Below are 21,561 nucleotides of genomic sequence, written 5' to 3'. Positions count from 1 at the left end.
ACCCCTAAGAGCACTTTCACACCGGGTCGACTTGTCAGGCGACTTAGCCGCCTGACAAGTCGCACCCTGTTCTGTACAATGAAACCGTTCTAATCGAAGCAACACAAGTCTCTCCGACTTAGAAAAAGGTTCCTGTACGACTTTGGGGGCAACTTGAGGCGACTTGCATTGACTTCTATAGAGAAGTTATTTTGCAAGTCGCCGCAGCTGTCGTATCCGGGTCGCCTGAGGCAGTCTCGCTGCAAGTCGTGCTGCCTCAGTGTGAATTGATACTAACAGGTGTCACCCACTTTTCTGTTCTATTGTATATGTATAAACATTCATATTGTTTCTGATTTGTGGACACTATTACATTTTCAGATTCCACCTGTGTAAATAACTGCCCTATTGGTTACTACCCAGAAGATGAAGTAAAGCGCTGTGTTCCTTGCCATAGCACCTGTAAGACTTGCAGTGGGAGACGAAGCAGCCAATGCCTGTCATGCAAAGAGGAATGGTACTCTCTAGGTCAAAGCTGTGTACAACACTGCATTTGGGGGTAAGTAATACTATCAGTAAACAAATTCTCATTAGTAAACAAATTCTCATAGTTACCAGCGGCTAGCGGAAAGCTCCCAATCGCTACTAGTTTTCCATATATGCCATTGTCGGCATCAACAGCAGGGTTGGCTGGCTGTTTTTTTCTTTTGGGGTAAAGGATTTACCGGAAAACTCAGAGCAGAGAAACCTGGTCCTAAAGTTTATATGCACAATAGAGCAGGAACAAATGTTTGGGGCCCCGGATCGAAAAGGCACAGCACAAGAACTGGTGTGGATATCATTGTGGACTGCGCTCTTGTGGCATCCCCATTGTGGATACTTAGACAACATCCTACTTAGGTAACAGCTGGTGTGGGCTCTATGTCAGACAACTTGGCTTTTACAGACCTTACAGCAATTCAGATGGATCTTTAGGCTGGGTTCACACTATTGCATTCAATTCGCATGACAGGACTATCAATGGAGCCGGTTCACACATCTCCGGGGCGGCTGTGGAGCACATAGAAGAAGAGTCCTGTGCGTCTTTGGCTCCATTTCAGGTCCGAATTCAGCTGAAAATTCAGACCTGATTTGGACCTGAAACAGTGAATGGGGATGCACTGGCCCCCCTACTGTGCCCTGCAGCTCTACATCATGTGAACCCAGCCTCAGTCTTTAGCAATCATTGCTGGAACCAATTGTTTAGAGCATCTGGGTCTGGACCTGAACATACTCAGGTCAAAATATTTCTTCCCCCAGAGATCAATCAATCAAGTCCCTCTATGGACTAGTTCAGTTGGCACCAAGGACCAGTTTGTCCCTGGCCAGGTGGCTTAGGAGTCCAGCTCTGAAAACAGGATCCTTTCTTCCTGTCTTCTAGACGATCCTCATGACAGATACCAGCCTGTTGGGCAACTTTTCGGTGCTTGGGGACTTTATCCTCAGAGGTGAATCAACATCCTGGAACTTGGATCAATTTGGCTATCTCTGAAGTGTTGGACCATCCTGCTGGAAGTGTGGCATATATCAACCATCAGGTAGGAACCAGAAATTTTGCTGCTGCAGGAGAAGTAGATCAGATCCTGTCCAGGGCAGAACTTCAAATTCCCACCTTGTTCGCTATCTATATCTCGGATATAAACTATTTGCAGGCAGACTTCCTTAGCTGAAAGCACCTACACCTGGGAGAGTGGTCCCCACACCCGGAGGTGTTCCAGGTGGGGGAACAAGATGTGGACCTCCTAGCCTCTACGCTCAACAACAAACTCAACAGGTTTGCCTCCAGGCACAGGAATCCTGAGCAGTGGATGCTGTAGGATCTACATGATATCTGTACACCCTGATCTATGCCTTTCCTCCTTTAAAACTTTTTCCTTGTTTGCTTCTCAGGCAAAGATGGAAGGCATTTGATTTATCATAATTGCTTCAAACTGGCCTAGGTGGAAGTGGTATGCCAATGAGATAAGACTCCTGGCAGATGCTTTGTGGGCTCTTTTGTCTTAAGGGTCGATTTACTGTCTGCCTTCACATTTGCCAGACTTAATGGCATGGCTGTTGAAGTCCAAGTTTTGCAAGACAGAGGCATCACTGAATCTCTGATTCCCACACTGCTAAAAGCTAGGAAGGCTGTTTCCCATAAGGTCTACCTCCAGATGTGGAAGGCATATTTCACTTGGTGTTAGTGTTGGGGCTTCTTCATGAGATTAATCCTCCTTTTCCCACAGCCGAGCCTGGACCAGCATTTATGTCTCATCACTATCAAGGGATGGGATTCTGCCCTTGCTATTGTGTTTCAGAGACTGTTGGCCCCTCACCCACTTATTAAGACCTTTGTACAGGGAGTTTCCTATGTAGTGCCCCCTGTTTATTTCCCTAGGACTCTGTGGGATTTTAATCTAGTTCTCTCTGTGCTTTAGAAGCTGCCATTTTAACACATTAGAGACATTCCATGGTATTTCTTGTAGCCATCACCTCTGCAGGGTGAGTATCTTAACTTGTGGACATATTCTGCAAAGATTTTTTTCTGGTTTTGCATAGGAAACAAGGTTGTATTGAGGCCCAAGACTTATTTCTTGCTTAGGGTAGTGTCTGCCTTTTGTCTCAGTGATGATATTGTTCTCCTGTCCTTTTGTCCAGTTCACTGATAGGAAATTTCCCTCACGTTTTCCTCCTCCATTACATTTCCTGGATGCGTTTCAGCCTGCGAAAGTCTCTGAGCCACTGCTTTATGCTAATTCCTTTTTTTGTAATCAGAGATGGACCCAATAAGGGTGCTCCGATGTCTAGTTCCAACATCTTTAGGTGTTTCAGGCAGATCATTTTCCAATGTGTGGTCTCAAAGAATGGGTTCCACCCTTTTGTGTCAATGCGCACGCTACTAGGGCTTGGGCCTTGGGCTTTTCAGCATCAAAGTACTGCTTTGCAGGTTTGTAGGGCTGCTACTTGGTCTTCTGTTCACAAATTAATAAGTTCTTCCAGATCGATGTTGTGGTCTCATCTAATGCCAGGTTCAGGTATAAGGGCCCCCAAGCAGCTTTTTTAGCTGCAGGGAGTTTTTTCTTGTTTTCTTGGGCCTGTTAGCTTTTGATTCTTGTGCTGCCCACATTTTGAAGGCAAAGACTTCCAGTGTTCCTAAATGGATAGAAAGAAAAAAATACTTTTGTGTTTACTATAAATTCATTTTCTCTGAGTCTATTATGTCCCCCCACCATTCTGTGTTCATGATCATGCTCTCTAAATGGATTTGCTGAGGCATGCTGGTAGTAGAGAGGCGTTGTCTTAGGCGGTAGTATAACCCAAAGGGAAAAGGTTTTTGCAGCTGCAAGAAAAAGATTTTGGGTAAGTATAAAGTTTCCTTTTTTTTTTTTGCTGCAAGGCTTTTCTAAAAAAAAATAAAATAAAAAAATGCTTCACGAGAAACAGTCTGCCAAGTAACAGAAAATACCCAATCTCAGCAAATGCTTCATAAAAAAAAATAGCATATCTGCCTGAAAAAACATTCTACAAAACCAAAGCATTCAGTTTAAAATGGACACAGTGTGACCATTACAGAGAAAGATCTGCCTATGAATAGATGGCATTGCGCTCCAAAGGTATCTGTAGATATTTGGTGATAAAGATAATATAGACACTAGATTCACATAAGTGCTTTATATGCAGTAAAAGTCTCTAATTCTGTCAGATATAATGGTACATCTTTATTAAAACTTGTGAAAAAATAAGAAGGATCCTTTTTTCCTCTAGTTTTAAACAGATCATGCAGTGTTTTTGAAGATGGTCCTTGTTAACAGACACAGGACTCAAAGCCTAGGATATGAACATGCTGGTTTAACAAATACAAAGCCTGTGTAGCATACTGGAGGCAGGAATATCCTCTCTTCTCTTCCTGAAGTGGCCCATGGTGTCTATTTTTTTGCCAGGCAAAGGCCCACTATGCCAGAGCAGCATGTGGTCATGGGTAAACGATTTCGGAGGCTGCCAATGCTGAGCCCCCCCTTCGAAAATACTTTTTCACTGGCTGCTCCAATATATTTAATACTCTCGGAGGTAAAGAACTGGAAAAAGTATTCAGATCAGGAGTTCTAATCACTTTGATTTTCTAAACTGCATGCTTGTTGTGGATGAATCAAAAAGTATTAAAGCCAAAGAGGCAACTACATTCTTTTATAAGGAGGTTGGCAATGACAATACATTATTTCTCCCAGACTTTGACAGCGCCTTCTAGACCAGAGGTCTCCAAAGTAAGGCCCACAAGCCATATCCGACCCGCTAGGCCATTTTAATGGTCCCACAGCTAGAGTCATCAGACTCGCTGCAGGGACGGTCTCTCTGCCAAAGCATTAGCGGCTTGCAAAACCTGTGATGCACGCTCACCCCAGTTGGTATGCAGCACAAGTCTCGCAGCCACTCCCGGAACTGGGCCTCAAGCGATCCCGGTCCTCGGCCTCAACCAATGAAGTATTTCAGTGCAGACCGGCTGCACCTCCTGGCTCCCAGTGTATTTCAGTGTACAGCATAACTGTGTAACAGCGGGGCAGGAGCCAAGATGGGGAGGTGCAGAAGGTCTGCACTTGAAGCACAGTGCACAGCAGTAAAGTATGGAGAGACTTATGGGGAGGAAACAAATGCGTGGCATGGGGATGGATTGGCTATGTTGGGGACACAGTTGTGGGGGGTTTGGTGATGGGGACACAGGGGGATGTGATGGTCTGAGGGGGACATAAATTGGCAGGGAGATAATGATGGGCACACAAATGTGTGGAGGGGCTTTCAAGGACACAAAAATGTGCAGAGGGGCTCCGATGGGCACACAAATGTGTGACGGGGCTCTGATGGAGACAATAGTTTGCAGGGATTCTCTGATGGGTGATGGAGACAGAAATGTGTGGGGAGCTATGATGGGGACACCAATTTGCAGGGAAATACTGATGAGTGATGAGGACACAATTGTGTGGGGATACTCTGATGGGAACACAGCTTTAAGGCCCTAATGCACACTGGAAGTTTAACCCCCTGCATTTAGCTACCGTAGGATACATATGCACCATGTAGCCCCGCTTCCAGCATCCTGGTACATTTTATTGTATTCCACTGATGTGGATTTATTTATAAATCATTTTTTATGCAAAATTGTGCAAAATTTATGATGTGACCTTCAAAATGAAAAGATCGCTGCTCTAGACTATGCTGATGCATAGTGCTGGAAATCGCCATTATCTCTTGTTGTTTCAAGAATAAAACTCTACTGTTTTTACCTTTTTGCCTTTCTTGTATGTCTTATATCTTCTTGTATACCTATTACATTTACCTTTAAAAGTCTCCCAGAAGCATATGAATAGTTAGAAATCCACCACAGCTGTATTTATAGAAGGGAATGTCACTGAAGGCCATGCAGAATTTACATTTAGTGAACTTAGTACAACTTTTCCATTGTAGCTGAAGTTTCATAAACAGACCCTGAAAATTCAAATTATTTCCACAGCTTCAGCAAAGGGTGACCCTGTGCTCTGTCATGATAAAAACTAATTCTTGGAAGTATTACAATATATGTTAATATTGGCTCGGAGATGACTTATATCAGTCTACGAGTCATTTCTCCTGAGAGTTCAATTATTTTGCAAATTATTTAATTGAGGAATATTTGAGATCGTTAGATTAACCCAGGATAAAAATACAACAATCCCCTTTACCAAAGGATAGTAGGGGTTGTTTTCATCCAAATACAAATATTAACAGCTAACTATTGCAACCAGTCCAGAGCTTACATACATTTTGCAGTATTTTGCCCTAGGATGGTTCAGGCTTACTGACAAATCTTTCTATGCCCAAGCTGTCCAGATATTACTTTAGTTAAACCCTGGAATAAATCTATAAATGTAGAAGAGGAGTATGTCAAAAAATAAATGCAGTTTCCACTTCTTGAAATTTGTTATTTTTTTATATAAACTCAAAAGTCACGGGTTTATTTGAACGCCCTCATATATCACAATGCTGTAATGTCCAAATGAATGGCATTTTCACCTAGGCCTACAAGATTAATATTATGCTGCTAAACCAGAGTTTTCGATTTTTAAATATTCCAATGATACATATGATTTTGTGTGTTGAGGTGCTAGCTATTAAAGTGTATACCATAAATCTGATACACAAATCCACAAAAAACAAAAAAACACTACTTCCTGATGACGCCTTCCAGTGAAATGCATTGAGGTCCTTGTAGCAGTGGTATTTCCGGTTTGTGTCACCACTGATCTAGGTGGTACGCAGGTGGAATGCACGCTGGCCCAAAGATATGAGCGGTGAGGATTTTAAATGAACCAGGGGATTTACAGTGGGTGCCACTACATGGCACAAGGAAATATGAATTTACTGGCTTATGTTTTTATGGGAAAAGATTTTAATAAACGCACTGCACGATTATTTGGTATTTTGTTTTAATTTGGGATATCCCTGCTGGTGACATGTTTGCTGAGCCTATATCAACAGAAAAGAATCTCATAAAAGTTGTGAGGGTCCTGGTGGCTCAAAGTTATCTGGGTATCCTCGTGGCTCAAAGTTATCTGGATGTATGCTGAGCCCATACCAATATAAAGGAATTCCATATAAGCGGAGAGGGTCCTGGTGGCCCAAATCTATCTGGTGAGTGCCCCCCTTACTATAGGTGGTGGTGCACATTTGTAAAAAGGAGCACTTTCAAGTGCAAAGAGTATGGATCACAAATTAACGCTTGTTGACATAAAGAAATTGCATAAAGGAATGTTATTGCTGTAATTGATTGCAAGACATTTGTTCACTGCCATCAACAGCACAGAATCGTTTTATTTTCATTCACCTTTGTTTTTTTTGTTGATTTATTTTTATGTGGATTTACGTATCAGATTTATGGTATACACTTTAATAGCTAGCGCCTCAACACACAAAATCATATTTTTTTGGGATTTATACCAAAATTGATTGCAGCTGGTTGATAAGAAATTAGGAGGTATACAGGAGGAGCCATTTAATTTTCTAATTATTCCCATGATTCGTACCTTAAATCCCCATGGTAAGTCAGGTTAACAATTTTTTGGTTATGAAAACATGTAATAAATTAGTCTGGAAAGGAAAACTGCGTGTTTTCAATTACTTTCAGCCAGTCTGCTTTTCCTGTCTTTTTTTGGTAACTACAAGGTTTCCCCAGCATAACATAGCTCCAAAGAATATGTAAAAACAGTGAAAATAGTAAATGGGAGTAGGAGGACAAGAAAGAGATTCTACAACTCCTTCTTGTAAGCTGAGTCCAAACAGAATTCTTTGCCAGCCATCTGCAAACACAGAGAGACTGCAACTCCACGGTCCTAAAAAAAAATTCACAAGCATTTTTCTAAGTTGAGAGAAGAATGCTCAGAAAAGTAAGTCTGTAAAACAATCACTCAGACTACAAACTGGAGCTTGAAACCAGCGGCTAAATGCAGCTTCAGCCTTGGAGCTAGAAATCCCAGGATCTGGGGTATGTGTCCTGCATTTTTGGACTGTGTCTTGTCAAGGTCTCACAGATACACAAGACCAGTACAAGTTCTGTAAGACTGTGAGCTCCTTTGGGTGACTGCTGAGCTCCCTAATTAATAAGGTCATGTCACAAAGAAAATACAGAAGAATTGCTGAAATTCAGCTTCCGTTACCCCTACTGGAAATCGCACAATTGCTGCTTGAAAGGCTGCTGAAAATTTGTAACAAAGTGCAATGGATGACATCTTACTGGTTTGGGCAGCAAAAAGTAGATAAGATCATCTAAGTTGAATTTTAGGTAAGGCGTCACCAATGACAGAAAACGTCCATGAGACATGGACCTAATCATATACAAAATTGTTCACCTTTGTTTTTATGTGGGTTGTGTTTTGGTTATTTTCTATTGTTGCTTAAGTGTATGACCTTTTGTTTGATGGAAGATATCTGCATAGTCACCATCTTCAGTATCTACTCTCGATGTTCAGTGCAGCTTCTGATCAATACACAATTATTTGTAGATACGTAAATAGGCAGTGTAGCCAGCTACTGAAACAAAACTGTACCTATCAAATAATGTGACGTAGAAAATAATTACAGGCATCTGTAGCTGATACAAATTTCTGCTGCAAAGTAGGTAATGTTACGCAACCCAAATGACCCGACTGGACTTAGCTTGAAAAGAGCAAAAAAATATATAGTTCCTTCCTCTCAGCAAGACTCCCATGACCAGTCAGATCTATACTTCAGTAAATTAAGTCCTCTTTGGTTGTGTACCCTGCCATAGGCTAAATAAATGTATTTTTTAGCTCTGATGTACTCAGTGGAACAGCAATATATTTTTCAGGTTTGATCAGTAAAAAGATTCCAGAAATACAATGGGATAAATCTTTTGCCTAGGAATAATTATCTGACCTCAGCCAATCCCTAGGAGGGGGATGCCCAGAAGGTGGCTGTGGAGAAGCTAAATGTTTGGGAAAGCTTCTTCTTCTGGGGCCTCTGCCCCTGGGAGGCAGCCTGTGCTACTGTCAATCTGTTCCTTTTAGGCCTCTGCGTGTGCTTGGCTGACAGCCTGAAATACATATGCTGAATGAGACTACCTTATGAATCTGGGCTTGAGAATGACCCCCTTTCACTGAACTTGAGAGCTGTCTCTAGACATGGTAATTGGGGTGTCTGTGCTTTGAGGACTAGACTCCAAGGGAAGCTACAAGGACTGTGGCTCTGTGTGACTGCCTGTCCCTTTTACCTCCAGCCATATTTAAGGCTGCTGCTGAAGGATTTTTACTTGAGAATCCGTACTCCTGTACCTGCTTTCATTTTTGGAATATCCTGCACCCTCATCCCTCTCTCCTGTTCTACTACATTACTACAGTACTAGAGTACTACATTAAAACTACAAAAAGACACCCCTAGACTGAACCTGTGTTGTCAATGTTCTCTGGAACTGGTATGTGGTCTGGCAGCTTCTGAAGAGGTAAGGGAGACCTGGGGTATTTCCAGCTGCTTCTCCGGGTGTAAGTGCTACAGTTGGAAGCTCAGTTAACTTCAAGCCACACTGATAATCTGAGCGATGCTAAACGTTTGTTCTTCTACTGATCAAAAGTCCCTATGCTGCTACAGGCAGCAGGTAGGCAAAGAATCACTGCAGGGCACAGATGTCATACTGGCATTTTTGGTAGATTTGGGGAGGTGAACATATCATTTCAGCATACCAGGTAGGTTGTACAAACGCTATGTAACCTCTGAGATTTTAAATGACTTGACATAGCAAGTGTATACATTACAGTATGTATGTATGTATGAATGTATCTAGCTGCTTTTTTCAGGTAATGAGCAAATTATTCATACATGTATATTCCTAAATGTTTCTTTTGGCCAATGTTGAATTTATCTTTACCTTTTGGCCCTCAGATATTATGCCGATAACACCACTGCCTCATGTGAGAGATGTCACAGAGTCTGCAAGGAATGTCAGGGACCAAATTCAAATGACTGCGTTGCCTGCTTTGATAATTTTTTCCTGATGAGAACTAGCAAACAATGTTATAGCTCGTGTCCTGAATACTACTATGAAGATCATGCCCAAAAAGTTTGTGAAAGGTGCCATCCAACCTGCAGGACTTGTAGTGGTAAGAGGTGCTTGCTAAACTACTCAAATACAGAAATGATCAGTGCAAGAAAGCACATTTACCCTGGACTTTCTAGAATATAAAAATGGTGTTTAGGTAGGCAATGTGTTTAAAGTGACTTATATCAAAGGATGTATTTTCTGGAAAGGCAAGAGACCATCAAATAGAGACAAAGGTCCCGTATTTTATTCACCTAAAGACCTAATTACACCTATAATCATTCAATTTAAATAAAAAACGTTAAATCATAGACAAAGATTAAAACGTATTCATTTCTACCTGAAGAATCACCTTACACATGAAAGTTTAAAAAAATACTCTCCGCCTCTTAATTGTACAATGTTAACCGCTTTGGGACCGCCTACTGCACATATACAGCGGCAGGGCGGCCCGGCTGTGCAAAATCACGTACCTGTGCATGATTTTGTGCACAAGGTCTGGGGCATGCCGCCGGTGACCCGCTCTCGCTGTGATTGGACACAGCGGGAGCCAATCAGTGGGTCTAGTGGCTGGCCACGGGCTACCTGTGATTTTTCTGTGCCATTCTGTAAGGGAGGAAAATGGAGATCCTCTCAGTGCAGATCCCCCTCCATCAGAATAGACCCCCCCTCAGTATAGACCCCCTTCAGAGCAGACCCCCCTGTGTCAGTATAGACCCACCCTCAGTGCACTCCCCCCTATATGAGTATAGAACCTCTCTCAGTACAGACCCCCTTAGTGCACACCCCCTCCATCAGTATAGACCCCCTCAGTGCAGACCCTCCTGTCTCAGTATAGGCCCCCCTAGTGCAGACCCCCCTCCATCAGTATAGACCCCCATCTACACTTCTGCTAGTGTTCCCCCTCTCCCCTCCCATAGCACCCCCTCAGCACATGTCCTCTTAACCCCCCCATTACTCCATTGTTTTTTAAATTGCCCCCCTTCCTGGTCACTGTCCCCTCTTCTGTCATTCTACATTATATTACAATGTACAGACCTCAGAACAGCGTGGGATATGCACAGTGGTGTGTCTCCCTTGGATTCCCTCCTCCTGTGTAGATGTAAACAGAGAGGAGAGGAGGCAGCTTCGGTCTGCTCCACTCCGCTGTGTGAGACAGGGAGACAGCCGGTGTGTCAGCGAGAGATGCAGATCAGTGTAGGGGGGACAGTTTTAGTGGTGCCACTGCCCACAGGTGTCACCCCTCTGGCAGGTGTCACCCGGGTGCGACTCACACCCCCTGTACCCCCCTAGCGAACACCGCTGCTAACAACTTAGCCACTGTTGGACTTGATGGAGCATGCACAAACAAAAACATACTACATGACTGCTGCTCATAGGGTTCAATGAATGAGCAGGGTAGTCTTGAGGCTACACTGTAAACTTGGCCATACATGGGCACATATAACAGGTGAGGGTTTTCCACCTGATGCAATGTAACCCTTTGCATGCTCAGGCTCAGATCATACCAAATCTAGAATAACATTCCCCCAATGCAACTGTTTTCAAGTACTAATTGTCCAGACTACTACACAAGAAATATCTTTGTATCACTGGCAAATTATATGAGGTCCTCTTCAAATCTTACAACCTACAGATAATCAGACTCTACCTTTATACAGTTGACTAAAACACCATCACCAATAAATGCTGTTCCCCATCAGCAGACACAGCTGATGCCTACACACCTTAAGGCTCCATTCGACCTTGTGAGATTTGTAATGTGACTTTGAACACCCCAATATTTTCAAAGGCACCCATTCAAATTGGTGTGACTTAAAGTCACAGCGACTTTGAAAAGGGGCCTGCATTACTTTTGTGTGCCTTTTGATTGATTGTAAAATCAGATCAAAGTCGCAATCCAAAGTCACACTGGAATTGTGCGACTTCGGAGACACGCTAATGTGAAAGGAGTCTAAAGTTTCTTATGCCTAAATATTAAATTTTTTTTTTTTTTGATCCAGGTTCAGGTGCCCTATTGTGCACATCATGTGTGTCCAGTTACCAGCTGCAAGGGGGAATTTGTCGCTCTGACTGTTTTGCTGGAGAATACAAGAGTGCACAGGTATGCACATTTTAGAGATATACAGCTACATTTCTGCAAGGTTGCATTCATCCATGTATGTAGTCTCCACGTTTCTTACTCTGAATGCTATGTCAACAGAAGTGTAGTCTGACAATGTCACATTATAATGTAACATCAAAATGATATATTCAAATATTGAATTTTAATCTGCTTTTTAAAAGGGACCAGATGTACCATGTGAACAATGCCATGAAAGCTGTGTAGAGTGTAAGGGACCTGGACTACTGAACTGTACTGTGTGCCCAGCAAGCTTTGCACTATACGTGAATGAAGGAAGGTGTGTGCATTGCTGCCATTCTAAGCCAGAAGGCTTCGGTGAATGCTGTGACTGTATTGAAGTACCAGGTAAGAATAATATCAGAAACATAAATACAGTATATTTATAAATAGTAGTAGTCAGTACCTAGTAATATATAGTGTTCGCTCATAGGAAGCCTCTTAGATGGTGGGTATGGTCCTTAAAGTGGAGCTTCACCCAAAAGGGGAACTTCTGCTTTAAGTCCTCCTCCCCATCCTCTACCTAATTTGGCATATAATTTTAGGAGAGGGGGGAGGGGTGGAGCAGGTACTTAGTTTTGATGGGTACCCGCTCCCACTTTCACTCGGATCTCCTAGGGTGCATCTAGGATCAACTGGCTTATATGCAGCTACCTAAGTGGACACTGTCAGAAAAGAAGGGTACAGGGAAATATTCCTATGGTAACGCTCCCACTCTAAATCTAGAGTTAGCTTTTGCTAGTGTCCTTAGTTGATGGACCTCTTTTCTTTACTTTCTTTACTGGTTGCTATTTCTTCTTCTAGAAGATTATCAGCATTGGCTTTTTCTTGTAAAGAGCCATATTTATTCACAGGGACAGGGTGGTTTTGCGTCCTCACCTGTCCTTTCTGCCTAAGGTAATGTCAGGGTTTCATCTGAACCAAGATGTGACCCTGCCTTCATTTTTTTCTAGAACCTAGTTCTGCGGAGGAAAAATCATTGCACTCGCTTGATGTAGTGAGCAGTCAGTCTATCTGAAAGCGATATTTTAAAATTATATGCCAAATTAAGTTTACCTTCCTTCTGTGGTGGTTGATCTATATCCATCTCTCTGATAGATGATATTTCACCAAGCTGATGCTTCTATCATGATTCCTGCTGAACCATTGGGGGCAGTTGCTACTACTGCAGCTTCTGGATCAGTTTGACTCACTGACAGGTCAAAAACAAACAAAAATTCCCAGCTCACTTACCAGCTAGCCTGCAAAGAAAAAAAAAACAATTTGACTCTGCCTAACAGTTCATGTTAAAAACAAGGAGTTTGTTCATACACGATTGCAAACACATGTGTAAATCACAGTGGTCACATCAAGGCACCCCATTGGACTGTGGTCCTAACTCTATAATTCTGAGAGTCTCCCAAATTAGAGCAAAGATAGCAGTGGATAGGTTAAGGACATGTTTGCCTGGAGGAAGACCACCCCTCCTTAAAGTTATAAGGATGCAGGGGACACTCAGCAAGGGTACAATGGCAGCTGAAAGCATCCAGTGTATCCCCACACCAATTTCCCAACTGTACAAACAAATGGCAACCACCCTAACCTATAGCTGGCCTTTGCAGCAAGGAGCACAGATATGATGGCTGCATTAGCTTTCTTCTTTAGGCTTTCTTTTCATCTGGTGATCCAGCCAGAAACAATGTTGTTTTTCAACAGAACAAACTGTCCTGCAAATCTGTCAATTAAGAGTGTTAAGACAAACCATTTACTGTACCACTGACAGGGTTGCATACAATGATCAGCTTTTATTTATCCATGCAAAACTTTTATCTCGTAAGAAAGAAAAAACTATAGCTGCTAGTTACTAGTACATCTAACACTCCCCATCCCCCCAGAGTGAAACCAATGAACAAAAAGCCTAAAACAAAAAACAAAACTAATGCAGCAATCACATTTAGGTACTTGACCTCCAGAAAGTTTTACCCCCTTCATGGCCAGGGCATTTTTGCTATTCAACACTACACTAGTTTAACCACTGACCGACTGCCCCATAGCAGATACAGTGCATCCGTAAAGTATTCACCATGCTTCACTTTTTCCCACATTTTGTTATGTTACAGCCTTATTCCAAAATGGATTCAATTCATTATTTTCCCCAAATTTCTACATACAATACCTCATAATGACAACATGTAAGACGTTTGTTTCAACCCTTTCCATCTTTGCAAATTTATTAAAAATAAAAAACAAAAAAAAAATCCCATGTACATAAGTATTGACGGCCTTTGCTCAAAACTTTGTTGAAGCACTTTTGGCACCAATTACAGCCTCAAGTCTTTTTCAGTATGATTCTACAAGCTTAGCGAACTTTTCTTGGGCAGTTTCTCCCATTCTTCTTTGCAGGACCTCTCAAGCTCCATCAGGTTGGATGGGATTATCAGTGCACAGCCATTTTCTGATCTCTCCAGAGATGTTCAATCGGGTTAAGGTCTGGGCTCTGGCTGGGCCACTCAAGGACATTCCCAGAGTTGTCCCGTAGCCACTCCTTTGTTATCTTGGCTGTGTGATTAGGGTTGTTGTCCTGTTGGAAGATGAACCTTCATCCCAGTCTGAGATCCAGGGCGCTCTGGAGCTTTTCGTCAAGGATATCTCTGTACATTGCTGCATTCATATTTCTCTCAATTCTGACTAGTCTCCCAGTTCCTGCTGCTGAAAAATGAGCGACCAGGTGAAACCAATGAGCAAATAGCCTAAAACAAAAACAAAACAAATGCAGCAATCACATTTAGGCACTTGACCTCCAGAAAGTTTTACCCCCTTCATGACCAGGGCATTTTTGCTATTCAACACTGCACTAATGACCGACTGCCGCATAGCAGATACAGTGCATCTGGAAAGTATTCACAATGCTTCACTTTTTCCACATTCTGTTATGTTACAGCCTTATTCTAAAATGGATTAAATTCATTATTTTCCTCAAAATTCTACAAACAATACCCCATGATGACAATGTGAAAGAAGTTTGTTTGAAAGCTTTACAAATGAAAAATTATTTTTTAATCATTTTAATCATCTTAAAAATGAAAAACAAAATAAAAATCACATGTACGTACATAAGTATTCCAGTATATATCCCATAGTGTGTTGACCTTATAACTTTTGTGCAAACCAAACAACATAGACTTATTGGGATTTTTTTACGAAAAACATATAGCAGAATACATATTGGCCTAAATGTATGAAGAAATTAGATTTTTACATTTTTTTATTGTATATGATTTATAGCAGAAAGTAAAAAATATTGTTTTATTTTTGAAAATTGTCTTTTTTGTTTATAGCTCAAAAAATGCTGTGGTTATCAAAAAGAAAGCTCTATTTGTGGGGAAAAAATGACATGAATTTTATTTGGGTATAATGTTGCATAACCACGCAAAAATGGCCTGTTCATGAAGGGGGATAAAATCTTCCGCAGATCAAGTTTTTAACCACTTTCAGACTGGACCATTTTGCTGGCTTAAGACCAGACCACTTTTTGCGATTTGGCACTGCGTCGCTTTAACTGACAATTGAGCGGTCGAGCGACGTGACTCCCCAACAAAATTGACGTCCTTTTTTTCCCACAAATAGAGCTTTCTTTTGGTGGTATTTGATAAACTCTGCGTTTTTTTTTTTTTGCGCTATAAACAAAAATAGAGCGTCAATTTTGAAAAAAGCGCATTATTTTTTAATTTTTGTTATAATAAATATCCCCCAAAAATATATAAAAAAAACATTTTTTTCCCTCAGTTTAGGCCGATACATATTCTTTTACTTATTTTTGGTAAAAAAAAAAAAAAAAATCGCAATAAGTGATTATTATTGATTGGTTTGCTCAAAAGTTATAGCGTTTACAAAATAGGAGATAGTTTTATGGCATTTTTATTAATATTTTTTTTTTACTGGTACTGGTGATCAGCGATTTTTATTGTGACTGCGACATTACGGCGGACACATCTGACATTTTTGACACATTTTTGGGACCATTGTCATTTATACAGCAATCAATGCTATACAAATGCATTGATTCCTGTGTAAATGACACTGGCAGTGAAGGGGTTAACCAGGGAGTGGCAGTTTAGGGGTTAAGTGTTCCTAGGGGCGTGTTACTAACTGTGGGGGGCTGGGCTTTGTGTTAGTGAACACTGATCTCTGCTCCAACCACATGGAGCAGAGATCAGCGTCACTTGTTGCTAGGCAGAACGGGGAGATGCCGTTTACAACGGCATCTCTCCGTTCACCCGCCCCATGAGACAATCGTGGGGTATCCCCGCGTCGATCGAGTCCGCGGGACCCGCGACCGGATTTACGGGAGTCCTGATCGGTACGTGAGCGCGCCGCCGCCGGCGCATACGCGATGGCAGGGCGGCATATTAAAACGGACATGCCTGTCCATCCCTGTGTGTCCGTCCATCCCTGTGTGTCCGTCCATCCATCCCTGTGTGTGTGTCCATCCATCCCTGTGTGTGTGTCCATCCATCCCTGTGTGTGTGTCCATCCATCCCTGTGTGTGTGTCCATCCATCCCTGTGTGTGTGTCCATCCATGCCTGTGTGTGTGTCCATCCATGCCTGTGTGTGTGTCCATCCATGCCTGTGTGTGTGTCCATCCATGCCTGTGTGTGTGTCCATCTATGCCTGTGTGTGTGTCCATCCATGCCTGTGTGTGTGTCCATCCATGCCTGTGTGTGTGTGTCCATCCATGCCTGTGTGTGTGTGTCCATCCATGCCTGTGTGTGTCCAGCCATCCCTGTGTGTGTGTCTGTGCAGCCGTGTGTGTCCGTGCAGCCTTGTGTGTCCAGCCTACCTGTGTCCCGAGCCGAGCCTCCGTCCTGTCCCGAGCCGAGCCTCCGTTCCGTCCCGTCCCGAGCCTCCGTCCTTCTGCCATGCCAGGATCGCCGCTCTTCGTCGGCGCCTCGGCAGCCATTCCACTGTTCAAAAGCCGCGCCTCCGTCTGTGATAGGCGGAACACTCAATTTCCCAGCAGTCTGTGTTCCGCCTATCACGGACATCCTCTCATCCTCGTCCGTAGTATGAGGATGAGCGGATGTCCGTGATAGGCGGACCACTGACTGCTGGGAAATTGAGTGTTCCGCCTATCACAGACGGAGGCGCGGCTTTTGAATAGTAGAATGGCCGCCGTCTGTCTGCTCGACACGCTGATCGAGCAGGCAGACGGCGATGACTCGAGTATAAGCCGAGGGGGGCACTTTCAGCCTCAAAAAAGAGGCTGAAAATCTCGGCTTATACTCGAGTATATACGGTAACTGGCAACAGTCATGCAATACTGTATGCAAATGAAATTGTCATAATTTTTTTCACATTAATATAGAGCTTTCTTTTGGTGGTATTTGATCATTACTGTTTTTTTTATTTTTTGTAATATAAACTAAAAAATACAGAGGATTTTGAAGAAAACTAAATATATACTACTTACTATTTTCTCTTATGCCGTGTACACACGACCAGAATTTTCAACATCAAAAGTCAGACGGAACAATTCCAGCAGACCATTCGATCGTGTGTGGGCTGCAGCGGACTTTTGATTTGCAAAAGTCTGACAGACTTTAGAAATGGAACATGTTTCAAATTTTTCCGCCAGAACTCCGCTGGACCCAGTTCCTACCGAGAAATCCGCTCGTGTGTATGCTAGTCCGACGGACAAAAAACGACGCGAGGGCAGCTATTGGCTACTGGCTATGAACTTCCTTATTCTAGTCCAGTCGTACGTCATCACGTTCAAATCCGTCGGACTTTGGTGTGATTGTGTGTGGCCAAGTCCGTTCATTCGGAAAGTCTGTCAGAACTCTGTCAGAACTCCGGCGAAAGTCTGTCGGACCTTGTCCCTCGAAATGTCCGGTCGTGTGTACGTGGCATCAGACTGAGCAGGCACAATAACATGTAAGTGTAGGTGATTGTGCCCGCATGCATTGTCATGACGCAGTATATGTACTGTCGTGAGTCGGCAGGTGGTTAAGGATTGCAAGCTGCAATTTATTAAATGTTTGGTTTGGGGTTTCTGAGATCATTTAAAAACAAATGTATTTACTTAATGGGTGAATACTTTTTGCAAGAAGCTGTAGCTGTAAAAAGTATAGATGGATAATACACATTGCAGTGGAATGAAACGCTGTCAGTTATCTATTTGTAATAAACCAAGTCATCTTTTCTGTATTCTTCTAGAGGAATGCAAGTTAATTCCTGGAGTCCTGACAGAGAACAACGGGCACAAGAAGACTGCTTTGTTTCTAGCCACATCTATTCTGCTGGTGCTTAGCACTGGAGCAATCATATTCTTTTGGCGAAGAGCCCGGAGAAAAGCTTCATCTGTTAACAAAAGTGGATATGAAAAGCTGCCAGATCAAACAAAATCCTTCCAATCTTTCAAGAACAACAGAGAAAGTACCTCCAGTTTTCAGAGGGATCACGTGATTGAGTATCATGATCGCGAGGAAGAAGACGAAGATGATGACGATGATGAAGATATTGTTTACATGGGTCAAGATGGGACTGTGTATCGAAAGTTTAAATATGGACTATTAGAAGATGATGACGATGAGGATTTAGAATACGATGATGAAAGCTATTCCTTTAGATAATTAATTAAAACACTCCTTTTTTGCTATGGTTAAAAATACAAATTGTAGCACTGGATGTGTGTAGAGTCCCAGGGGTCTCAAACTGGCGGCCCTCCAGCTGTTGTGAAACTAAAAGTCCCATCATGCTTCTGCCTGTGGGAGTCAAGCTTGTAATGGGGCTTTAGTTTTGCAATAGCTGGAGGGCCACCAGTTTGAGAAACCTGACTGTAAGCAGATGAAAAACAGGGTTGATACCCCAAGCACCAAACACTTGCTTATGTTTTATAGCCAGAATAATGGAACCTGGTTGCTATGGGTAAAATCTTGACTTTCATAAGCAAGTCTGTGACACAATCTCATTTCACATTTTCAATAAATGATATCAATGCAGTTCCTAGTTGGTGCCCTTTGTCCTTACTCGGTGCAATGTTGCGTACACACCACCGGACTTTCCAACAGACTAGGTCCAACGGAATCATTCCGTCAGATAGTCCGATCATGTGTGGGATAGTCCGATCGTTTTTCTTAAATAGAACATGTTTTAAATCTGTCCGACGGACTCAATGCCTATTGGGAAAAACGTTTGTCTGTATGCTAGTCCGACGGCCCAAATACAACGCAAGGGCAGCTATTGGCTACTGGCTATTGAACTTCCTTTTTTAGTCCCGTCGTACTTCATCAAGTTCAAAACTAACGGACTTTCGAACGGACTTTAGTCCATTTGTGTGTAGGCAAGTCCATCGGGAAGACCGTCTGACCTTTTCTGACGGAAAGTCCGGTCATGTGTACGTGGCATTAAGAGACCTGTTTTTATGTGATCTGCTTAGTATTCCCAAACTGATCATGTGTGAAATATTACTAAAAATGCTGCTTTCAGCAGAGTGTACAATCATTATTTAAAATAAATGAATTAATTGAAAAAAGAAGCAGATCATCATCCTGAATACAAGCTTTATTTGTCTATTAACTAAAGCACTATGCTATTACATGTAAACAGATGTACAGTCATGTAAAAAAATAAGTATACCATATGGAAATTGTTGACTTTTGTCTTTTTTTTTTCTAACAGGCAAACAGATCTTTATTCAAACAAAGCCTACAGATAAATGTGACATACTTGGATAAGAACACAATAAGGCCGCATGCACCCTGGGTGGCAAAAACACCACTTTTAAGGGTGTTTGACTTTTTTGTCTGACTCTAAACACCCCTCTATGTTAGCCTATGGGGTTGATTTACTAAGGGCAAATCCACTCTGCACTTGGAAGATCTACACTTCCAAGTGCACAGTGGGTTTGTCTTTAGTAAACAATCCCCATTGTGTCCTTACACATGTAGGCGTTTACAGGCATTTAGAAGCAGGAGCGTTTAGAGGCCAAAAAAACTCCCCCCCAGGACCAGCGTGTTTAGGAGAGAAGAGTTTTTCCCACCGTGTCTAAACTCATGAGGGTGCCTACTTTTTCTACATTCCAATGTACTACATCCCAATGTCCTGACGCTGGCTACCTTCACACACACAGGCAGCCCGATATCTAAGGCCGCGTACACATGCGGGGACTGTTCGCTCAACTTTGTTCGTCAAACAGTTTCAGCAGACAGTCCGCTCAAAATTAGCATGGACGGACTTGGCCACACACGACGAACGAACAGTCCGCTGAAACCCTGCGCGATGACGTGAACGGCACGTACGACGGGACTAGAAAACGACGTCCTATACACTGCAATGCAACCTTCGGCGTATAAATTCTTTCTGAGCATGCGCGGAACTTAGTTTGACGAACAAGCCTACACACGCGGGGACTGTCCGCTCAAACCAAGTTTCAGCGGACAGTTTTTCCGAAAAACTTTGTTCGTCAAACTGTCCGCTGAAACTGTCCGCTGAAGCCCACACACGAGCGGACTGTCCGCTGAAACACTGTTCAGCGGACAAAGTTGAGCGAACAGTCCCCGCGTGTGTACGCGGCCTTAGCAAAAAGCAGTCCCACCCCTGCTCCACCTCCCCAGGAAAAAAAATTGCCAGAGGCAGAGTATAGTAGACTAGATAGGTAAACACAGTGTGGGCATGGTTGAGAGGGGTAGTATGGGTACATTTGGGAGGGGAGTGTGGGAGTGTCTGTGAGGCTGATTACAGAAAGTGACTATGAGTAGCCTCATGTCAGCTATTGTGTCGAGGTAAATGGGGAACACGCGCTAGCGCAAAGGCTGCTGGGACCGGACATGTAGTCCCAAAAAAGAGGGTCATGTTTTTCCCAGGAGCATGCTCCTTAGCCAAAAGTAGATAGGGAACTAGTAGCAATGAGGATGCAGCTGATGACATGTATAAAATTTGTGGAGTTATGAACATTAAAAGAAATATATATATATATATATATATATATATATATATATATTAATGGATTTGTTAGGGATCCTATGTAAGTTTCAGTGAGGCTTTAGAACCACACGTTTAGTTTTCTGGATCACTTTGTAAACAGTTGCCATTTTTAAATAAAATACTCAACTTCACCTGTTTTTCCTTTGTTGCTGATCACCTGCAGCCTTTTTGAAGCTGTTTCTGGTCTATATGCACTTCAACAATGGCTGCATGACATTTCTCTGTGTGGGTTTATCAATGGAGATAACAGTAGACCATGCTTGTGTAATGTGTTCGTCAAATAGGATAGTGTTGTCACCCTGTAACAGGAAGTCGCTGAACAACAACCGTTAAGGCAGGATTATTAGGTTTTATTTTAATGAAAGGTGCAGATTTCAAGATATTGAAAATGGAGAGGCAAGGTTGGCTATGGAAGCAAGTGACTGCACAGAATAGAGCTCTGATTCACTGTGATGATCTTTTAAGCTAGGTTTAGCAAAAAGAAAAAGAAAAAATCAGCAGAAGGTACGTTACTTACCTTCAGGCAGGATAACTATTCAGTATGGTGCTGCCGAACAATGAGGCACATCTCAGCAGCATGATGACCACTCTGAGACTTCCCAGGAAAAACCACTGGCACCCCGTATACCCACACTGGTCTTTCTTGCACCTAACTCCTCATCCAGCTCTGACAGCGTGGGGTCATCACAACTTCCCCCAGTAACAGTATTGCTAACAGAGCAAGGTATTGGTTTGCTCTTACAGGACCTCTCTACCAAGGTATGCATGCAGAGTTAGGCAGCAAAGATAAAATAAGCACTGTGCAACAAAGTAGAGGAACTGAAAGAGCAGGTGACTCTTACTGACAGTGGAACAAAATATTACAGCACACACATGCAAAAAATACATTTACCTCCCGCA

The 21,561-nt window shown here is 42.6% G+C and overlaps 1 protein-coding gene across 1 annotated transcript in view; it reads left to right on the top strand.

Annotated features, from left to right (window-relative positions):
* Positions 1 to 19,324, top strand: part of PCSK5 (proprotein convertase subtilisin/kexin type 5) — a 628,432-nt gene extending 609,108 nt beyond the window's left edge. Inside the window, exons 33-37 of the mRNA XM_077474911.1 lie at positions 361 to 538; positions 9,418 to 9,635; positions 11,578 to 11,678; positions 11,861 to 12,044; positions 17,893 to 19,324. Coding sequence (XP_077331037.1) covers positions 361 to 538; positions 9,418 to 9,635; positions 11,578 to 11,678; positions 11,861 to 12,044; positions 17,893 to 18,308 — 1,097 coding nt within the window. The 3' untranslated portion in view covers positions 18,309 to 19,324. The remainder of the gene's footprint in view (positions 1 to 360; positions 539 to 9,417; positions 9,636 to 11,577; positions 11,679 to 11,860; positions 12,045 to 17,892) is intronic.
* The last annotated feature ends 2,237 nt before the right edge of the window (positions 19,325 to 21,561 follow it).

The sequence above is a fragment of the Lithobates pipiens genome, unplaced genomic scaffold (genome assembly GCF_037356315.1).
Source record: "Lithobates pipiens isolate NorthernLeopardFrog02 unplaced genomic scaffold, aLitPip1_a1.2 Scaffold_13, whole genome shotgun sequence".
NCBI classification, from domain to species: domain Eukaryota; kingdom Metazoa; phylum Chordata; class Amphibia; order Anura; family Ranidae; genus Lithobates; species Lithobates pipiens.
Note: the sequence above shows the minus strand (reverse complement) of the source record. Positions and strands in the feature narration are given on the sequence as shown.